Source organism: Drosophila rhopaloa, unplaced genomic scaffold (genome assembly GCF_018152115.1).
Source record: "Drosophila rhopaloa isolate 14029-0021.01 unplaced genomic scaffold, ASM1815211v1 contig_115, whole genome shotgun sequence".
Lineage (NCBI taxonomy): Eukaryota > Metazoa > Arthropoda > Insecta > Diptera > Drosophilidae > Drosophila > Drosophila rhopaloa.
In genome coordinates, this window is record NW_025334990.1 from 19,186,020 (window position 1) to 19,206,723 (window position 20,704).

At 44.8% G+C, this 20,704-nt stretch overlaps 3 protein-coding genes across 3 annotated transcripts; 2 read left to right on the plus strand and 1 right to left on the minus strand.

The window, feature by feature from the left end:
- The first annotated feature begins 395 nt into the window (after positions 1–395).
- On the plus strand, positions 396–14,499 carry LOC108047957 (lachesin). The gene is made up of 2 exons (XM_017128392.2): positions 396–1,240; positions 13,223–14,499. Exons 1-2 carry the CDS (start codon positions 703–705, stop codon positions 13,762–13,764), a joined length of 1,080 nt encoding a protein of 359 aa, XP_016983881.1. The 5' UTR covers positions 396–702; the 3' UTR covers positions 13,765–14,499.
- Positions 14,500–14,516: 17 nt separating this feature from the next.
- LOC108047956 (augmin complex subunit dgt5) lies at positions 14,517–17,042 on the minus strand. Its single transcript, XM_017128391.2, has 5 exons — positions 16,849–17,042; positions 16,505–16,782; positions 15,224–16,442; positions 14,969–15,156; positions 14,517–14,901 (listed from the first exon to the last, which is right to left on the minus strand). Exons 1-5 carry the CDS (start codon positions 16,941–16,943, stop codon positions 14,597–14,599), a joined length of 2,085 nt encoding a protein of 694 aa, XP_016983880.1. The 5' UTR covers positions 16,944–17,042; the 3' UTR covers positions 14,517–14,596.
- Positions 17,043–17,540: 498 nt separating this feature from the next.
- Positions 17,541–20,639, plus strand: LOC108047965 (25S rRNA (cytosine-C(5))-methyltransferase nop2). The gene is made up of 3 exons (XM_017128404.2): positions 17,541–17,727; positions 17,794–18,794; positions 18,865–20,639. The coding sequence occupies exons 1-3, from the start codon at positions 17,631–17,633 to the stop codon at positions 20,461–20,463; spliced, it is 2,697 nt and encodes an 898-aa protein (XP_016983893.1). The 5' UTR covers positions 17,541–17,630; the 3' UTR covers positions 20,464–20,639.
- Positions 20,640–20,704: the final 65 nt, after the last annotated feature.

Sequence of the window (20,704 nt, forward strand, 5' to 3'; positions counted from 1 at the left end):
TGCAGAACGGAAAACTGGGAGATGTATCACCTTGCAAACGGGAGATTAATTTAAGTGCCGCCTCTAAGTACCAGCCTTTTTTTTAATTTCTTAACGTCGAAATAATTAAAATTTTAATTTCAAATGAAATAACGCTTAAAATTAAGTTCGTGCCAGTGGTGCCAACTCTTATTTGGCTTAAGTCACCACTGTACGGTTTGGGTCATTGATATTTGCCAAGCAAAGTTTCCCACCGTGGACCAGTAGTGCCAACTCTTATTTTGTTAGAGTCACCACTGTACGGCTTGGGTCATTGTCAAAGAAAGTTTCCCACCGATAGACCAGCCTGCCTTATTTAGGCACATTTTGAATGCCCATCTCTAGGCAACCCGCGCTCTGGAGTGCGCACTTTTCAAAGCCTGGGTTTCATTCGTACCGCGACATTCGAACAGTGAAGTTGACTCTCTGGCGCGATTCCCCGTCTTGACCGAAAATTCGTGACTGATCGAGAGAGCGAGTTTGAAACCAGCTTAGAGCGAGAAGGCAGGTGTTGAGACTGCAGCCAGCATCCACGTTAGCCGCGCAACAGAAAGAAACGTCGATAGGTTTAATTTCTTTGGCTTTGGAGACGTCGCGTCGCGCTCTCTGTTCTCTTGAGAAAAGATAAAGATAAATAGATATCGCGCGCTTGCAGGGTGTGGTGCTAAAAAGTCAGTTCACAAGATGAGGCGCTTGAGTATCTTGAATTGCGTGTGGAGCACCTTGCTCCTAGTCGTTGTTTTCCACCAGACGAGGGCCCAGCGAACGCCGACCATATCCTACATCACGCAGGAGCAGATCAAGGATATCGGCGGAACCGTGGAGTTCGACTGCTCGGTGCAGTATGCCAAAGAGTACAATGTGCTGTTCCTGAAGACGGACAGCGATCCCGTCTTCCTGTCCACGGGCTCCACGCTGGTCATCAAGGACTCGCGCTTCTCGCTGCGCTACGATCCCAACTCCTCCACCTACAAGCTGCAGATCAAGGACATCCAGGAGACGGACGCGGGCACCTACACCTGCCAGGTCGTCATCTCCGTCGTACACAAGGTCAGCGCCAACGTGCAGCTGTCCGTGCGGCGTCCTCCGGTCATCTCCGACAACTCCACGCAGTCGGTGGTGGCCGGCGAAGGCAGCGAGGTCCAGATGGAGTGCTATGCCAGCGGCTACCCCACCCCCACTATCACCTGGCGGCGCGAGAACAATGCCATTCTGCCCACGGGTGAGTTTCGCAACCTTCTACATGTGTTTGTTTTTAGTTATTCGTAAGTTACATACTTGGGTTACGGTGGGTAAGTCAGCTCTCGCTGGTTGGGGCGCTGTTCTCTGCTCCTCTCTCTTTGCTCCCGCTCTTTGGGCCCGTCGCTCTGTCCGTCCCGCTTTGGCTCAGGCTTTTAACTGAATACTTTTAACTGGGCTCCAGTGTGAGTGACCGTGACTCACTCAGGCGTCACCTCAGTTTTGTTTATTCGGCTTGTTGTGCCACTAAAAGGGGGCTAGCCCTGGCTTTGCCTCCCCCAACCTGTTCGAGGGCTAAGTTTCGCAACACAAGATTGATTTTTAGCTCATTCTTTGGGCCCGTTTTCACCTTCTCTTGACTTGGTTCCCATTGCTACCCTTTGTTTGTTTTTCCCTTTTAACGGGTTTTCAAAAAAAATATCTAACAAATAAGAGAATTTGGAAATTCTGTTAAAGAGTCTTTTTTTATTTTTGTGTGACTTATTATTTTCAACTTATTTTAACTGTGTTTTGCTGCGCAAGCATTAGCTTTCTTACATATTTCCTTTATGAAATTTGAATCTTCTGTCAATTAGGCAACATTTCTTAATCTTCGTTTATTTGTTAATTATAAATATCATATACATTGATAAGTATATATTAATTAACAAAAAACAAAGAAATAAAAATACTTAGCACTCAGTAGATTAAACCATAATCCATAAACACTCGATTGTAAAAGTGCAAATGTTATCATTATTTTGGTTCGCATAAAATAATTTGTCGAAGATTACCAGGAAAATTATCTTTTCTTTCACATTAAAGATGTACACCCCATTTCAAAAATGCTGTCCATTTTCTTGGGAAAATCCAGGTCGGACAAGTGCAAATGTTGTCTACAAATTGTTTTCGTTTCTTTGCACTTACAGAATTTCTTGAAAAGAAGGAAAAGCTAATAAAACAATAAACTAATATAGAATCCAGGTAGATGGTACAATAGAACCTTCTCACAAGGTTAATCCCATACAGGTGCTGCTGTTCTTTGCCGATCCCGATCTTTACCTGAACTCTGACCCTCGATCCGACATAATGGTTTCCCTTAACAAGATTGCAGCGTCATTTGCGTGGCGACCGAAAAGTAATTAGTATAACTAATCCGATAGATGCTTATTTCCTAGAATCGACTCGCGGACACACCCTTTCAGGCCATACTGTAGTTAAGAGCTATCTTAGTTCCAGGGGTTTTGTAAGTGTAAGCTTGCTTGTGCAATCTTTAATGGCCGCGACATTGAGTGCGCCCTATTTGGTCAAAAACTAGGCGTGCCCTACAGCAGGCTATAAAACCCAACCGCAACGAGTTGGATACGCTCCATGGCAGTCCAAAAAAGGCTCAACTTTTTTAGCCATAAATCAGAAGTGCCCATGGGTTTGAGGTCCAGTATTTGCCAGGAGTTTCACACTTTTCCACGCTCTAATTTAAAGCGCTTAGGCAAACCAAACAGTTCGTCCAGTGCTTTGAAATGCGCCAACGAGCCGAGTCAAATGTGGCGGGGGGAAGCAAGGGGTTTCCATAGGTACCATAGTATACCCGGGAAAAGGGGGCGGACGTGCACTGACGAGGACTCCTTGCAGCCTTTGTGCCGCATTTCACGTTTCACGTTTCCATTCCCATTCGAGTTTCTGAGGCATTCGACAACTTCAGCACGCGCAATTGCTTCCGCAACTTGAAAACGTTCCACGGACCGTTTGATGGTCTCCGGGTCTCCGAGTACGGGCGTAAACAACCCGTGCAAAACGCGGCAGAGGGCTGTTCCTTACACATCAGACACGGTCTGGGCTTTTGGGTGGGATAAAAAATGAAAAATACAAAATACAAAAATGAAACAGAGAGGGAGCGAGTAAACAGCAAACATACGCAAACAAAGGGATCCTGAGAGCATGGCAAATGGGCTGCGCCCCCTGAAAAACTCCCAGGCCCACACCCCTGAAAATACCCCTTCCCCCTCCTCTACATAATTCTTATTTTGATAAGCGGCGAAATACAATCGAAGTATACAAAATATATATAAATTACAAGCTAAAAAGGTAACCCAAACAAAGGCAGTTGGTTCCTGGGGCGAGCACAATGTAAGAGATGCAAACAAACAAGCCGCGAGCGGTTCGCCCTTGCCCCTCGATCTAAACAACCCCTGATCCTGATCCTAACCCTACCTTTTGCCGCTCCGCCCAGGGTCCAAGTGAGGAACCCCTAATCAACCGTTTCCGCTCGCTAGCCCACCAGTTTCCAGGGTGTTGAGCCCAGAGTCCATGCCAATTTGTGCGTTGCCATGCAAATCGATTGGTTTGTGTTTTTTTATATTGAACGGCCAAACAAAGTTGGTAGATAGCCATTGAGTAAACACAGACATGTGCAGTGTTTGCACCTGGCACCTGGCACCTGGAGCTATCTGCTTTATATGCTGCCCCTGCAAAATCTGTTGCCATAATAAACCTCACCTTGGCCCATCGAATAAAAAAGCGAGGCAGCAGACCATTTGTGCAAAGAAAGCAAAAATTAAAATTCCACTTTTGCTGAATTTTCAAACGTCGACAGCTGTCGACATTTGGGTTATTGTTGGGCAGCCGGAAGCGAAGCATCTTACAGATCTTATCTGTTCGAGGGATCGAGGATCATGGATCAGGCTAAATTAACTTTAATTGTTCAATTATGTGAGAGTACACGAGTTCTGCTTCGATTCTCGCACAGATCACTTCGGGGAGTCCGTACTCCCTTCATGTCCGCAGTTACTGCCATCACAATCCACAATCCACTCTCCCTCGACTAAACTCTTGATTAACCTTCATGCAAATTGTGTTTGCTGGCAAATTGCGAATTAGACTCAAGTGAGCATGATCAAGTATTCCAATTTCGCCATCAAACGCAAGTGCAAGGGTGCAAATCTTAATGTTAATAATATTTACGCTTAAACATTTCGATGCGCAATTGATGCTCAACTCGAGATTTCAACAGGCCGTGCACGAAATTAGTTCCCCCGGTTGTTGATGCATAATGGAAATGAAATATGTATAATGAAATTCCTCAGTTGCCAAAGGGCAGCAGCTGCAGGGTCTGAGTTTTAAAATATTTGCAAGCAATTAGGTTTGGCACACTCGTAATTAGAAGAGGAGTGGCGAATCCTTTGATGGTGGATATGTTTTTATTTGTCCTGCTGCTGCCGTTTCCTCTTCCTGTTTGCCGTGGGATGCATTGTTTATGGCCGCTTCAGTTGGCAGTTGCAAAGTCAGAGGCAGAGGCAAAGGCAAAACGAGAACGGGAACGATAAACGCCGATGACGTACCAAAAGCGTTGTGGAAAACCTGTTTGTGAATGTTGGTTGCTGGGGCAACGACCACTTGGTCAACATGGGGCCAACTGGCTGCTTTCAGTCAGCCAACAAATTGCAGAGAATCAGCAGAGAACCAGCCCTTTGTGGTAGTTACTCAGCTTGAAGTAATAACTTGTTAGTTAATAGCTGCAATGGTCGACTAAATCGTCCCAGTTTCCGCCTGTCCATTAAGCCATTTCGCATATACCTTCCCATTTTATCGGCTTATCACAAATGGAAAGTACACTAAGTACACTATAAAATATTAGTGTATACATCGTTTTTAAATTTAAAATAGTGTTGTAGTATTTTTGATTTCAATGAAAGGAGACATAAACCAAACTGACGTATTTGTTTAGAATATTCATTGGTTTTTCTGTCAATGAACTTTTTCAAATGGCAATAACAAGTTATTTCGATCATAAAAGTTCGTATGCAAATCTGACATAGTAAAATGAAGTATTTTTAATAGGTGCTTAATCATTTAACCTTTTTCCACTGTGTAGAGAATTCCTTTCACTTCACATACATTTTTGGTGTGGCAATTCCCTTATTTGTTTAGCACTCTTAGCTGCATGTTTCACCTTCAGACCGGCTTTTTAATCCTTATCACACTCACATTCTCACTCAAAGGACACGCGGCTTTTCCAACCCCCAACCCAATCCTAAATCTCATTGTTTGCCCTGGGACTTGGCCAATATTTATTTAGGCACTCGGCTCACAAGGGATTTACGTCGGTCAGCCTTCCTTCACTCGCTTATCCAGTTCTTTTTTGGCATAATTGCTATTTTAATAGTTTTCTTTACAATTCCTTGATTTATGATTGCCAGCCGAGCAAGTACAGTCTGCAATTGAGTTTCCCTTGCGCGGAGAAGTGGAGTGGAGTGTAATCCAATAAATGGCATGCCAGGCAGCATAACTCCCGGCCAGCTATAATGTACTACTCGACGAAGAAAATCACTTTTGAAAAGTCAACAACACAGCCTCTGTGGCTTTGTCTGTCGGTGGTTCGGTGGATGGTTGTGGGTGGCTCGGCCGAACGGAGGGTGGATCCATGTCACTCTGTGCTGTGTGGTTTCATGGCGAAGGCCCACCAAAGTGGGTGCATTCACATGTCTCAAGAGCTTGTTATATGCTCGATATGTATGTGCAGCGGTTACGGCAACATCAGCCAGAAGCCGTCGCCCCATGTTGATGTTCCTTGATGAGTTTGGGTGACAAAACAGGAAGAGGCGACAAATTTGCAGAGGCATGCAATTTTTCCACAAGAGTACAGGGGAGTAGGAACTGCAGCTTCTGGTCTCGCATTTACCAGGTGTTCTTGGGCAATCAATGGCAGATGCTGTTAGCAGGGGAAAAGTAGCGTAAACGCTCTTCGTGGGTTTAATCAACTCAATCCACTTCACTTCTGGGCCAAGAAAGCGTTTCATTTTGTTAAGAATGCAAAAAGTAATACATCAGTTGCGAGATGAATACTAAAATACATGACTATGAATGGATTTTCTTGGAATGCTTGCTCAACTTGACATTTACGCATGAACAATGATGAAATTTGCTGACTTGGTAAAACCATTACCAATGTACATCACATTCAAATCAATTTAACTGAACCATCTATTGATACCCAAGCGTTACCCCAAAAAGTAAAAATCGTGTTAGAGCCAAAACACAGTGTGCACTTTTTTAATTGGATTTCTGCCCACCCAAACGGGAAGGGCAAAATGGATACGTGCGAGGAACGAGGGACATGACCCATCTGTGACATGCCCTGGAGCCATAATATGTTGGGTGGTTGGGTTCTCTCGGTTTCTCATTTCGGATGGGATGTGTGCATCGGGCGCAAGTAATACGGAGCGTCATTAAAAGCGCACCCGCTTCGGCATTTGGCTTTTAGCCTTTGCATTGCCTTTGCCAGTCCGTGTTTTAAATTATGATGAGTCACACATTGTTGACGTGCCGCATTAACATTCATAATTTCCACATGGCAACGTTCGGTTCACAGAACCGTCGCTGAATCAGTTGACATTTGAAGAGCCCGGAGAGAGGCTTTTCCTGCATTTTCCTAAGTTCGCCAGGAAGACTTCCCGCCGGAGTCGCTGGCCAAATTGCAGGAAATTGAATGGGGAAAAAACAAATATGGCCGCAGGCCTAGACTTAATGGGAAAGGGAAAGCGCTTGCATCAATGTTATTTCGGTTAGTTGTTGTTGCCCGTCACACGTTTTCCCTCTCGGCGGAGGGCGAAAAAAGCGTCTGGCCCTGTGATTGGTGCGGATATTTTTTGCATGCCAGTCAATTTCCATTTCCCCGAGGTGGACGCGTCCTGCCCTTTGGGTGGTTGTTTTGCCACCTCACAAAATGGCGGTCGGCGGCGTTTGTCGCTTTAAGTAGTTTATGAAAAATTAGAAACGGTAGCAGAGCAACCAACCCTTTCCACCAGCTTGTAACAAATTTTCCAAGCGAGCGCGCAGTTGACGGGGCGCTGAAAGTCATCCAAGCGCCTAGACCTAGACCCGGCTTTTAGATCATAGCGGGTCATGCAAGTCACACACTACACCTGTCCGCTCTTTCCCCTGCATTTTCCATTTTCCATTTCCTCTGCAGCGGCACAAAGGAGATGCATCCTTTCAGGCCATCCCACTGTCCCTACCTGCCTGCACTTCTCACCTTCCCCTTCCCCATCCACCTACCCAATATCCCAAACAGAATTCTCACCTCTGCCTTTGCACAACTTTTCTTTTCTTTAGCTCTGTTTTCGTTGCCTTTAACTGACAATTTATCTCTGGTTGTTTGCTCAGGGGACGGAGATCGGGATCGGGGCACAAGGGGTGTTGCGTTAGCAACGTTGTTTTCATTTCGCCTGATGGCAGGCGGAGACAGAGTTCCAGACAGGTTTCATTGCAGGAAGGGCCTAAAACAAATGTGGACCCGCCCGCCTGCCATGTCGGGGTTTTCATTACCTTTTGAGTTTTCATCTTTCTGCCTGCACTCTCTTTTCTTTCTGTTCCTGAGTCTCCGAGTTTCTGTTTTCCTTTCATTAGTTGTCAGAGATTGCCGAGTCAGAGATGGACGCACCATCATCATCCTGCCCGGAGCAAAGTGTTTTTAATTCTCTCATTAGTAACTGAAATTACTCCGCACCATTCGGAATGATGGATGTTGGTTGGCATGATATGGAGTTGAGAGCTATTTCCGCTGGATATTGTATGGAATACATATCTTTTGTGGATCTTTGAAATGCGGGTTTTTGATTGCAGCCTCTCTTATTAGTTTGATAGAACTAAAATGTACTCCTAATTTGTCAATCCGTAATGGTTATTTATTGAAAAGAGCATCGGGGAATAGCAAACAGAGGGATAAAAAACCAGGTTCAAATAGCAAATAGATCACGAATCGAAGAAAAGGTATTTAGAACCCCATCCCAACCATTGCCTTGAGCTCATTATCGAGTGATATACGAGTCTGGTTTTCGTAATATGACCCCATTACTATGTTTTCGATTCATGAACTCTGGAGTATCGCAAATTCACATAGCCAAGCCATTCATCTTCCATTAGGGGTGTTCTGTTTCAATGACTTTCTGCTCTAGTTCATGAATTCGAACCCTCAAAGTGTCGCAAACATTGCGTCTGGAGTCAATTCAAGGCATTCATTCTGCATTTATGAATGCCAAAGAGCGAAAGAGAAATATCTTGTATTCAAGAAACTGGCAGATGTATTTAATTTCTTCTCTCTGCCACATCTCTCCGCTTCTTTGTTTGTGTCGCATAACTAATTAGCAATTAAACATTGCCACTTTCTGACACGCCCCAATTACGCGCATGCGTGACCCCATCGCAAACATAAAGAGTTTTTCAGTTCTTACACTCTAACGGTATATCGGTTTACAGGCGACAAATGTTTGGGAACGTTTGAAGTTCTGAAATTCCTGGGCTCTTTTGTACCTGACTTGCATATCATTTCACAGTCCAGCGAATGCGCGGTAGTCCATCAGAAAATAAATAACAAATAGTAACACTATGCTGGGCCTACCCACTTGACATTACGAGTGGGTAGTCTGTGAACTATAAATGTATCCATTGCACTTACAACTGCATTCGATCCAGGGTTATCTGGTTTGTATATAGGGCCGAAGTCATGCTGCCAAACGCAGAGCTGACTGCAAGGTAAAGGGCAACAAAAACCGAATCTGAGATCACTTCTGGGCTAGATATAGAGAAAGAACCTGTTTTAGGCTGCGGCCCTCCGAATATTCACAGTGAGCGCTCGTAAGTTACAAACGCCACTGATTTTACTTGCTGAGTAGGGAGTAGTCCTAGTCAACTTTAACTACTTGCATCTTTATTGATGCGAGAGGCCTGAGAATATTGTGTGGGTTTTATCTGGCCGGTAATGTTAGCAAATTGTAGTGGCACGAAAAAATTGTCTTTTACTTAATTTCGGACAATTTTAACTTAAATTGAAAATTGAAAAGATTCAAAACTTAGAGTAATAAATCTTCCTTTGTTTTTCCAACTTGTAATAAGTTGGAGTTTGTATAGTTATATAGTTTACCATTTCGAGAAGAGAATCTGAAAACTTTAGGTTCCCGCCCAATTGTACAAACACAAATGTGTTCCACTCATGACACTTTAATCCGACGTGAATCATTTTCCATTGGACTAATTAAACAAAGCCCTCGCCTGCTCTCTCGCACTCTACAAGTCTGCTTTGAGATATATATGCATTTATTGAAGACGGGTACTTCTGTTCGTGTGTGCTTTTCTAATATTGAAATGAGTTTGTTTCGTTGTTTTCTCAGATGCCCGCATCACGATGCCATTTTAGCTCGTCAACCGATGCAGTTGTTGGGCCACCGCCTTAACCCATTGCTAACACGAGGGCTCTGTTTTAGGGCGGAGGGGTGGGCTGTCAATCCAATTTTAATGAAATGTGTTACTTCGATTCCCAGGCGCAATTAATTTGAAATGTTTCAGTTGAGCAGACACAAGCCGCACTCGAGTTTCCCCCCTTTGGCTTGTGGCCCGCATTTATGTGCAATTCGCATAAAACATATTTTCAGGGCATTCCAGAGCTTTGGTCAATGCTCCTCGGGTTTATACGGCTCCTTGCCAGCCCACCTCTATTTAAGCACAGAAAAAAATACTTTAACATTGTGTTACAAAATATGGGATCTTTGCTCTTCAAAACCATTGCTTGTGATATTTTCGTCTATTAGCTTTCAGTATTTTCTAATACTTTTTCAGTGCGAATAATCCAAAAATACGAAAGGGAAAAGTATATTTCTAGAAATATAGACACGTACTTTTCCCAGTGCACAACTGCTCCATGTAGTTTGTGTCAATTGTTTGAGCCTGAATTGTTTTGGCAAATGTTTGAAGAGCAGCCACAGACACGCACACAGAAGCGGGTAGTATCTGTGTGTGGATGAGGGAACAGATCCCTAGGCTCATTGCACTCGTTTCCACTGCATCATACACCCTCGTTTCCCCCGACGAGCTGAGCCAACTTCCGGTTATGAACCCGGAGCACCTTTCGCATTTCGCATTCGGCATTCGCAGTGCAATTCCTATTCCCATTCACGTTCACGCTTCAGTTGCTCAGCTCCTACCCCTTCCAGTTCCCAATCCCATTCCTTCCTAGCACTCATGGCTAAGTGCAGGCGAACTCCGTTTTTCAAAATTAGTTGGCAACGCAAACGCACAGAGGCCCAAACAAAATGCTTTACTTGTTAGAGGTCATTAACGCTGCCATTGTTTCTCTGGGCGCCTTCCACAGAGCGTGGACACTGGAAAAGGTCACCCGCTAGTGCCAACGGATGTGCTCCGGGTTGGCTCATTAAAATCGGATTTTTGACTCTGCCCCCGCTGCACAAACACAATAGATTGCCACCGAGAGCGTTTAGAGCTGCTCCATTAATGGCTAGTGGATGTGTTCGCACTCGAACGCGCATCGCTTAAACAGCGGATAAGATTAAACCTATAATGAAAATGGTTGCACCACACTAAAAGCAATTGTCTATGTTGATATGTAGTATTATAGATTTTAAATGAACTAAGAGTTTTTGATTTCAAGTGTGTTAGATATATGTATGATTGCCTATTGAACTTTTAAGTACTGTGGTTTTAAGTATCTAGTTTTATGGTTAGTTTAAAACTTTGTGTATTCAAGTCAGTATTAACAGTCATTGCCATAATCAATAATAACAAGAAAGGAAAGCTAACTTCGGGCGGAGCCGAAGTTGATATACCCTTGCAGAATACTCTGTAAATTATATTCTCCAAAATTATTCATATGATGCATTCTTAATACTCATAAAAATCCCAACTTCCTAACTTTAAAAACACCAAAGTTATGGCATTTCCAATCGTTCAGTTATATGGCAGCTATAGGATATAGTCGGCCGATCCCTTTGAAATTTGGTAGGTCGAATTGATTGGCCAAATATAAAACCCATAGAAAATCCCAACTTCCTAACTTCACAAACACCAAAGTTATGGCATTTCCGATAAATCAGTTATATGGCAGCTATAGGATATAGTCGGCCGATCCCTTTGAAATTTGGTAGGTCGAATTGATTGGCCAAATATAAAACCCATAGAAAATTTCAACTTCCTAACTTTACAAACACCAAAGTTATGGCATTTCCGATCATTCAGTTATATGGCAGCTATAGGATATAGTCGGCCGATCCCGGCCGTTCCGACATATATACTGCGTGCAAAGGAAAGAAGGGTGTGTGCAAAGTTTCAACTCGATAGCTTTAAAACTGAGAGACTAGTTTGCGTAGAAACAGACAGACGGACAGACAGACGGACAGACGGACAGACGGACATGGCTATATCAACTCAGGAGGTGATCCTGATCAAGAATATATATACTTTATAGGGTCGGAGATGTCTCCTTCACTGCGTTGCACACTTTTGACCAAAATTATAATACCCTCTGCAAATATAAAAAAATGGTTTAATTTTAATGATAAGACTACCATTACAAAGTGCTTTTTTCCAGGCTACAAATTTAATAGTTATTGGCACTTATATTGCTAAAGGACTACCGTGATTTTTATTTAAAAACGGTTTTACATTTAAAACAAAATAGGTAGTAGGTTTTTATACATAAAAGTCAAAATAACAATTTTCGGTCTGGTTTTTGTTAAGTGGAATCCAGTTTCTTGAGCAAACCAAAATTGCCAAAAAAATAGATCGTGTTGATAAAAATCCAATTCCATGAATTATTTTTGTGTTATTGACGGGTCCTAAGACATCTGTTTTTTTCTAACAAGCTGATAACGAATTGATTGGTCAAATATAAAACCTATAGAAAATCCCAACTTCCTAACTTCACAGACACCAAAGTTATGGCATTTCCGATAAATCAGTTATATGGCAGCTATAGGATATAGTCGGCCGATCCCGGCCGTTCCGACTATATACTGCGTGCAAAGGAAAGAAGGGTGTGTGCAAAGTTTCAACTCGATAGCTTTAAAACTGAGAGACTAGTTTGCGTAGAAACAGACAGACGGACAGACAGACGGACAGACGGACAGACGGACATGGCTATATCAACTCAGGAGGTGATCCTGATCAAGAATATATATACTTTATAGGGTCGGAGATGTCTCCTTCACTGCGTTGCACACTTTTGACCAAAATTATAATACCCTCTGCAAATATAAAAAAATGGTTTAATTTTAATGATAAGACTACCATTACAAAGTGCTTTTTTCCAGGCTACAAATTTAATAGTTATTGGCACTTATATTGCTAAAGGACTACCGTGATTTTTATTTAAAAACGGTTTTACATTTAAAACAAAATAGGTAGTAGGTTTTTATACATAAAAGTCAAAATAACAATTTTCGGTCTGGTTTTTGTTAAGTGGAATCCAGTTTCTTGAGCAAACCAAAATTGCCAAAAAATAGATCGTGTTGATAAAAATCCAATTCCATGAATTATTTTTGTGTTATTGACGGGTCCTAAGACATCTGTTTTTTTCTAACAAGCTGATAACGAATTGATTGGTCAAATATAAAACCCATAGAAAATCCCAACTTCCTAACTTCACAAACACCAAAGTTATGGCATTTCCGATAAATCAGTTATATGGCAGCTATAGGATATAGTCGGCCGATCCCTTTGAAATTTGGTAGGTCGAATTGATTGGCCAAATATAAAACCCATAGAAAATTTCAACTTCCTAACTTTACAAACACCAAAGTTATGGCATTTCCGATCATTCAGTTATATGGCAGCTATAGGATATAGTCGGCCGATCCCGGCCGTTCCGACATATATACTGCGTGCAAAGGAAAGAAGGGTGTGTGCAAAGTTTCAACTCGATAGCTTTAAAACTGAGAGACTAGTTTGCGTAGAAACAGACAGACGGACAGACGGACAGACAGACGGACAGACGGACAGACGGACAGACGGACATGGCTATATCAACTCAGGAGGTGATCCTGATCAAGAATATATATACTTTATAGGGTCGGAGATGTCTCCTTCACTGCGTTGCACACTTTTGACCAAAATTATAATACCCTCTGCAAGGGTATAAAATTGTAGTTAAAGCAAAAACACAGGTGACTAATGAGAACCATTATCCATCTCTCTATTCCAGATAGCGCTACCTACGTGGGCAACATCCTGCGCATCAAGTCAGTGAAGAAGGAGGATCGCGGCACCTACTACTGCGTGGCCGACAACGGAGTGAGCAAGGGCGACCGGCGAAACATCAACGTGGAAGTGGAGTTCGCCCCGGTTATAACCGTTCCCCGCCCACGATTGGGACAGGCCCTGCAGTACGACATGGACCTGGAGTGCCACATCGAAGCCTACCCGCCACCGGCCATCGTGTGGACCAAGGACGACATCCAACTGGCCAACAACCAGCACTACAGCATCTCGCACTTCGCCACCGCCGATGAGTACACCGACTCGACGCTCCGCGTGATCACCATCGAGAAGCGCCAGTACGGAGATTATGTGTGCAAGGCCACCAACCGCTTTGGAGAGGCCGAGGCGCGCGTCAATCTCTTCGAGACCATCATCCCCGTGTGCCCGCCCGCCTGCGGACAGGCGTACTTCGCCGGAGCCGAGGAGGTGGCCGCCACCTCGTTCGCCCTGGTCGGCATCCTGGCGACGCTGCTCTTCGCCAGATAAGGCAATGGGCCCCACGCCCGCCGACTCCAAGCGCTCCAAATTCAATCCATCACGCAACCCTCGAATGCATAAACATATATAAAATAGATATATCGAAAAACACATCGTATAACCGCGCAATAGTCGTCTCAAATGATTCCCGTCCCCAGTCTCATTACTTTTGTAGCTTCTTTCGTTTCCGTTTAGCGCAGCCCTATTTTCGAACGTCCAATATTATGTCTTAAGTTAAGTAGGCTAAGTAAAGGGCCAACGATAACTAGAACTATAATTTATTAGACTATTGAAACCAAACTCAATTCGAAATTCAAATCCAACCAGAAGCAAACGATGCATTTCAGCTTGATCCGTTTCGTTTTTCTTTCTGATCTGGCACTGTATATGTTTTAAATATTTAAATCTAAGCAAGATACATCACAGCATTCCGATTTTGCTTCGACAATTAAGAGAATATTTTATTTTTATTTAATAAATAATAAAGTATTTTCGTTACGCAAATCTGACAACTCGAAGACTATCCCATTAAAAACGTAACCCATAATCGAGGCAAAAATCCATTTTCGAAAAAAGGCAACAAACAAAAGTTGTGTACATTATTAGCTCTTAAGCACAATAAGAAAATCTTTTGAATAACAAGGCATTTGTACCCAACTTTTTGCGTGGGTAAAATCAATTTCGACTTTGTAATAAAAAACGACAAAAAAACAAAACTGAAACCAACAAAAAAATCAATAAAAATAATACAAAAAAAAACGTGAGTTTTTAACAATAAATTCATTTAGTTTTAAAAATGTGTAAATGAGAACGATAAAGTAACTAAAATATAAGAATAAGACTAATCGCGACTCTCGGAATGCTTTCGCCCGGTGTAATTAGGGGGCTCCCTGATCGAAGCCCCATTGGTTGCCATGCGATAGTAAAGATTGAACTCGGACTCGTAGTCCCCGAAGCTTCCATTATTGTATCGCTTACCAGGGGGAACATAGCGACGCAACGGATTCTCGAGCAGGAAGTGGAAGATGCGCTCGGCCTTTTTCAGTTGCAATTCAGTTTTCACCCCGATGGCCATCAGGTTGTCCAGCAAATGGTCAATTTCCTCGTGCTGACGACTCGCCTTCAGCCTCAAATCGTGCGGATCAACTAGAGGACAGGGAGATTGGTTTGCCACTCAGGCGGATATGAGACAAAATGTCTGAGTTGAGCTTACCAATTAACGGCTGCACATTCAATTTCAAGTCAGAGGAGTGTGCGGCAATTGCCGACGCCCACAAAATGCGTTTGCGGACTTCCTGCAGAGCGCCGAAGGGGGTTAGCAAATAGCCCGGCGCCAGTTGGGCAGTGGAGGCCAGCTCTTGGGCCTCGACGATGAGCGGATTGGCCGACAGAAGGAAGGAGCTGTCAGAAAAAGGACGTATTCCTGGTTAATTGAAAATATGGTGATGTGCATATGTGAGGTATCTACCAGGCGCGTGGCACGCAGCTCAACTTCTCCAGCGGTATTTCCACAAAGGTATTGACTTCCAGCAAGTGCGAGGGTACAGTGCTTCCGGATGCTGCAACCAGAGTGGTGGTGTTTGCGCTCCCAGGCATCAGTGTTTTGCTCTCGAAGCTGCGACGCAGTGAGGAGTTCATGGTGCTGCAATTGCCATCGAAGTCCACCTTGGTGCTGGAAAAAACACTGTCGTTGGCCAGGCAGAAGCTCTCCACACCCAGCATGGACATATTGCTGAACTTGGTGCTCAACAGCTGCGACTTGGCGTTCTGCTTCTGTGCGGCGGCCTGCATGTCGTCCAGCAGATTCTTCATCATATTGCGTGAGAAGAGGATCTTCTCCTTGATCTGGGACAGCTGCACCATGTCCTGCTGGATGCGGTTGATGCTGGCGTTGACGTCGCTATACACCTGCCTTACAGAGCCCAGTTTTAGGTCGTGGTTTTCCAGCTGCTTTGCGCTCGTCTCCAGCTCCACCCGCAGTTGCTCGATCTGCTCGCGCAGGAATTCGTTCTGAGCGCGATTGAAATTGCGCAAGTTGTAGTGCATCAGATAGTCGCTGATTAGTTCATCGGCGTTTTCTTCGTCCCCCAAGCTGATGCCATTAAAGCTGTAAACTTTCGTCTGCAGCTTGTCCACAAAGAGACTGTACTCCCGGCAGAAGCGTTCCTCCTTCTGTTCCAGCTCCTTTTGTGCCCCAAGGAATTTGGACGCCAGGCCCAGCATATCGGCCTTCGTCTTCAGCAACTTTACCTCGTAGTTGTTCAGTGGTGACTTGGCCGTGTTGCAGTTGTCCCTAGATTCATTCAAATGCATTATGTGCTGCAGCTGTTCCTCCTTGCTCTTTATGATGACGTTAAGAAGCAGGGCGTTGGGTGTGTCGGCAAAGGTGGTCCGCATGTCGTCCCACAGCCGCTGCTTGTCCTCTGACAGGCTGTGGACCGCATTCCCCTCATCGCACATCCCGTAGAATGTCTCAAGCTGCTTGAGAGCCTGCTCCACGGCCCGGCTGGCCTGCACCTCGCTGGAATTCCGGGCACTCTGCTTTACGGGCGTGGTGGAGATGATCTGGGCCTTGTTCTTCTGCTCCTGGTCGTAGTTCTTGTTCAGGGACTCCAGCTTTAGCTCTAGGATATTGCACTTCGCTTCGAGCAGTTGCTTGCGGTTCTCCGCACTGATAGTTTGAATATCTGTAGAGGATTAACATTGCTACGATTAGATAGGGGCACTGCTGGGTTGGTTTGCTACTCACTCTTGGTCTTGATGCTGGCGGATAGTTTCTGGAACTCCTTTCTGGCCTCGGCCAGCTGTTGATCCGCCTTCTCCTCGTGCTTCTTTAGCTCCTGGATCTTTTGGTACCTCTGCAGCTCCGGTGGCTGGAAGCTCCGGGAAGCCAGTGGCACCATTTTGTCCTTGTAGCGGGCCACTTGGGCAATCAGAAGGTTTTCGCGGACCTCCCGTACATATTCCACCGGCTGGACGCGGGACTGCAGCTGCCTCAGGAGCACACTGGAGCCGGATTTTAAAATCCTTTTGAAGGAATGCCAAATTTGGCCATTAGAAAGTGGGATTTGTCTTACTTCCACCAAGACGTACCTTCGCAGCGCATCATCAGTGGGCAACGCAGAGGGCGGGCATCCCAGGCTGGTGGCCCAGTTCTTAAACTCTGCTATTTTCTCCAGGTAAGCCATTATATGCAATAATTTATACTTTCCGCAATAAAGCGCAGTTTTTTGAACAGGGCAGTGACCAATCCAAGCAACTGGAAAACAGGGTTGCCCAACCTATGCGATCAGCAGCAGGTTGGCAGCCCGCCTAACAGATTTCAAATTCAAATTGGCAATAATATTGTTTAGCCGATTTTTAAGCTGGTGCTAGCATTTTATTATTAATTAAACTGGTTGAGATATTGAAAAATTAATTTCAGATTTTTTTTCTGTTTGCTTACATATTTACATTAACATATACTTACATTTACATATTTTCAATTTTAATTGTTGTTCCGTTGGCAGAGCCTAAGGGGGACTGTTTTTAGAACAAGCGTACTAATGTATAAACTATTATTTAAAAGACATTTATTATAAAAATCGTTTCGGTTAATTTAATAAAGCATTTAACCTATTTGTGTAAAGTAAAATGCGTGGTGATAATTTTAACATTTATGTTAGAAAAACGTTGTATTTAGTGATGAAAATTATCAATGTTAGCATTGCTAGCGGAGACACCAGCGTTATCGATATGAGCGAGTACATCCACCATTTTCTTATAGAGATGGATAAATATCGATGTTAGCAATAATGTTTTTCCACCTCTATTTAGCGGCGCACGTGGAGTAAACTTAAAGGGCTCCAAAAAACCAGATAAATTAAATTAAAAATATGGGTCGCAAGGCTGAGTACAGTGAAAAACCGAAGAAGGGGCCTGGCCGCAAGGCGCGCAAACAGGGAGCGCCGGTCTTTCGCAAGCAATCGTTTGGTGAGTGCTAGTAAAGATTCCCCCTTAGAACTTTCAGGACTAAATTTGAAATGATTTGTTTCTCAGCTCCCATGGAGGAGGAGGAAAAGAAGCTATCCCACCGACAGAAGCAGCGATCCGTGAAGAGGGAGCAGAAGAAAGTTGTGCAAAAGGCCAAACTGCAGGAGAAACGGGCGAAAGGAAAACAGCCGCAACAAGTTAAGAGGAAAACGGCCTACAACAGCGACAGCGAACCAGAAAATGAGGACGAGGAGGTGGTGCAGCAGAAGGAGGCTTCCTCCGATGAGGAGGTGCCCCAACTGGTGCCTGCCCCCAAGGGCCAGAAATCGAAGGCACCCAAAGGCTTCACAGACGACAACGATGCATGGTTGAAGCCCAAAAAGCTAAAGAAACAAGTGAAACAACCGGAACCCGAGTCCGATGGAGATAAGGACGATGAAGACTTGGAGGAGGATTCCGAAGCTGAGCTGGAAGATGATTCCGATGGCGAGGATGGTCTGGAAGCAGAGGAGTCCGGCGAAGAAGAAGAGGACGATGAGGAGGAAGACGACTCAGATAATGACACCGCTCAAATTGGGAAGCTGGCCGATCTCTCCGATGATGAAGAAGCCAATTCTGATGATGACTTTGATGTATCGGGCGACGAAGATGGTACCGATGCAGCAAGCGACAGCGATGAAGATGAGGACGACGATGATGATGATGACAAGCTGCCCATCGAGCGCGCAAACAAAAAACTCAAAAAACGCGAGGCAAAGGAAGCTCAACTGGCGGACGACGAAATGCTTGAAACCGTCGACCGGCAGGATGTTTTCCAGCTGCCCAACGAAGCGGAAGAGGCCGAGAAGGACCTTACCCTGCAGGAGGTGCAGCAGCGGATAAAGGACGTCAGCCTGGTCCTTTCTGACTTCAAGAAGTACCGCCAAGCGGATCGATCTCGCGGGGAGTACATCGATTTGCTGCGCAAAGATCTGTGCCTGTACTACAGCTACAACGAGTTCTTAATGGAGAAGCTGATGGACATGTTGCCGCTGACCGAACTCATGGAGTATCTGGAGGCGTCAGAGGTGAGTGAATTTATTAACGAATTTTATTAAACAATTTGTTAATAATGTACCTATAAAAACAACGTTTTAGATCGCTCGTCCGTTGACCATTCGCACCAATACTCTAAAAACACGTCGTCGGGACCTAGCCGGAGCTTTGATTAATCGTGGCGTCAACTTGGATCCCCTGGGCAAGTGGACCAAGGTGGGATTGGTCGTCTTCAACTCGCAGGTGCCGCTGGGTGCCACTCCAGAGTATTTGGCCGGTCACTACATGATCCAGGGAGCCTCTTCACTGCTGCCTGTCATGGCTCTTGCTCCGCAGGAGAACGAACGCATCCTGGATATGTGCTCTGCCCCTGGTGGCAAGGGATCCCACATCGCATCCATCATGAAAAACACGGGTGTGCTGTTTGCCAACGATTCCAATCGAGATCGCATCAAGGCCATTGTGGCGAATTTCCATCGACTGGGAATTGTAAATGCAGTGGTTAGCTGTGAAGATGGCACCAAGTTCCGGAATATTATGACTGGCTTTGATCGTGTCCTACTGGATGCTCCTTGCACTGGCACCGGCGTCGTGTCCAAGGACCCCAGTGTGAAGACCACCAAGTCGGATGTGGACGTTCAGCGATGCTACAACTTGCAGAGAAAGCTTCTGCTCACGGCCATCGATTGTACGGATGCAAAATCCTCGAGCGGGGGCTATATTGTGTACTCCACATGCTCAGTGCTGCCCGAGGAGAACGAGTGGGTCATCGACTATGCGTTGAAGAAGCGAAATGTCAAGCTGGTGCCCACTGGTCTGGACTTTGGCGTCGAGGGATTCACCAAGTTCCGGCAGCATCGGTTCCATCCCAGCTTAAACCTTACCAAGCGCTACTATCCGCACACACACAACATGGACGGATTTTACGTGGCCAAGCTGAAGAAGTTCTCCAACACAATACCCATAACCAAGGAGCAGCAGGAGGAGGATGAGAAGCAGCTCGACGAGGCCATCGAGGCAGAGACCACACCAGAAGCTGCAAAGGAGGTTGAAGAGGAGGAGTCCAAGGACAAGGGTCCTCGAAAACTGCTAGGCAAGCGAGCCGGAAAACCCAGTTTTACAGAAATCGAGCAGGAGCTAAAGAAAAAGAAGCGGGAGGAGAGCAAGACCAAGTATGTGGCCAAGGTGTTTGAGCAGCCCGTCAAGGCGCCCAAAAAGCCAAAGCCTGAACAGCCACTGGAAAAGAAGGAGAAAAAATCGCAGACGCCGGTAGAAAAAACCAACGGAACCGAGTCACCATCCAAACCTGCGGCTAAAAAGACCAAAGTCAATGGCAATGTACCAGCCCCCAAGGCAGATGCAAAATCGTTTAAGAAAAAGAACCAAGCAAACGCCAACGATCGCGATTCAACAACCAAACCCGTGGACAAAAAGTCAACAGCCAATGGCGGTGATTCACCTGCCAAGCCAAAAGCAAAGGATCCTAAGACGAAACCGCAAGGAAAAGTGCAACAGCCACCCAAATCCAAAGCATCCAAATTAGACAAAGCGCCGCGGATAGATGTAGACGATATACCAATTCTGGAGGGCAAGCCTATTAAGAAACAGAACAAGCTGAAGCAGAAATCCAAGCAAATCGGCCACCTGAAAAAATCCAAGACGGGACCGAATGTGGGAAAGAAGCAAAAGTTTAAGAAATAAAAACCTTAGATCCAGTTTGTTTAAGTAGACTAAGACTTTGACATATAGTTAAGGTATTCCCGAAACGATTACCTGTTTTATATTGCGAACTTTCTTAGCTAGTAATTGAAGTTTGAACCACTACAGTGTTGTAATTAACGATCGGATTCAATAAACGCTAAGCTCGGATTAATGTAGCCACAAAGCGGGTTTTTTCAAATTGTTGTTGGTATATAGCAGATCTGGCCTTTTCAGAAAAGCT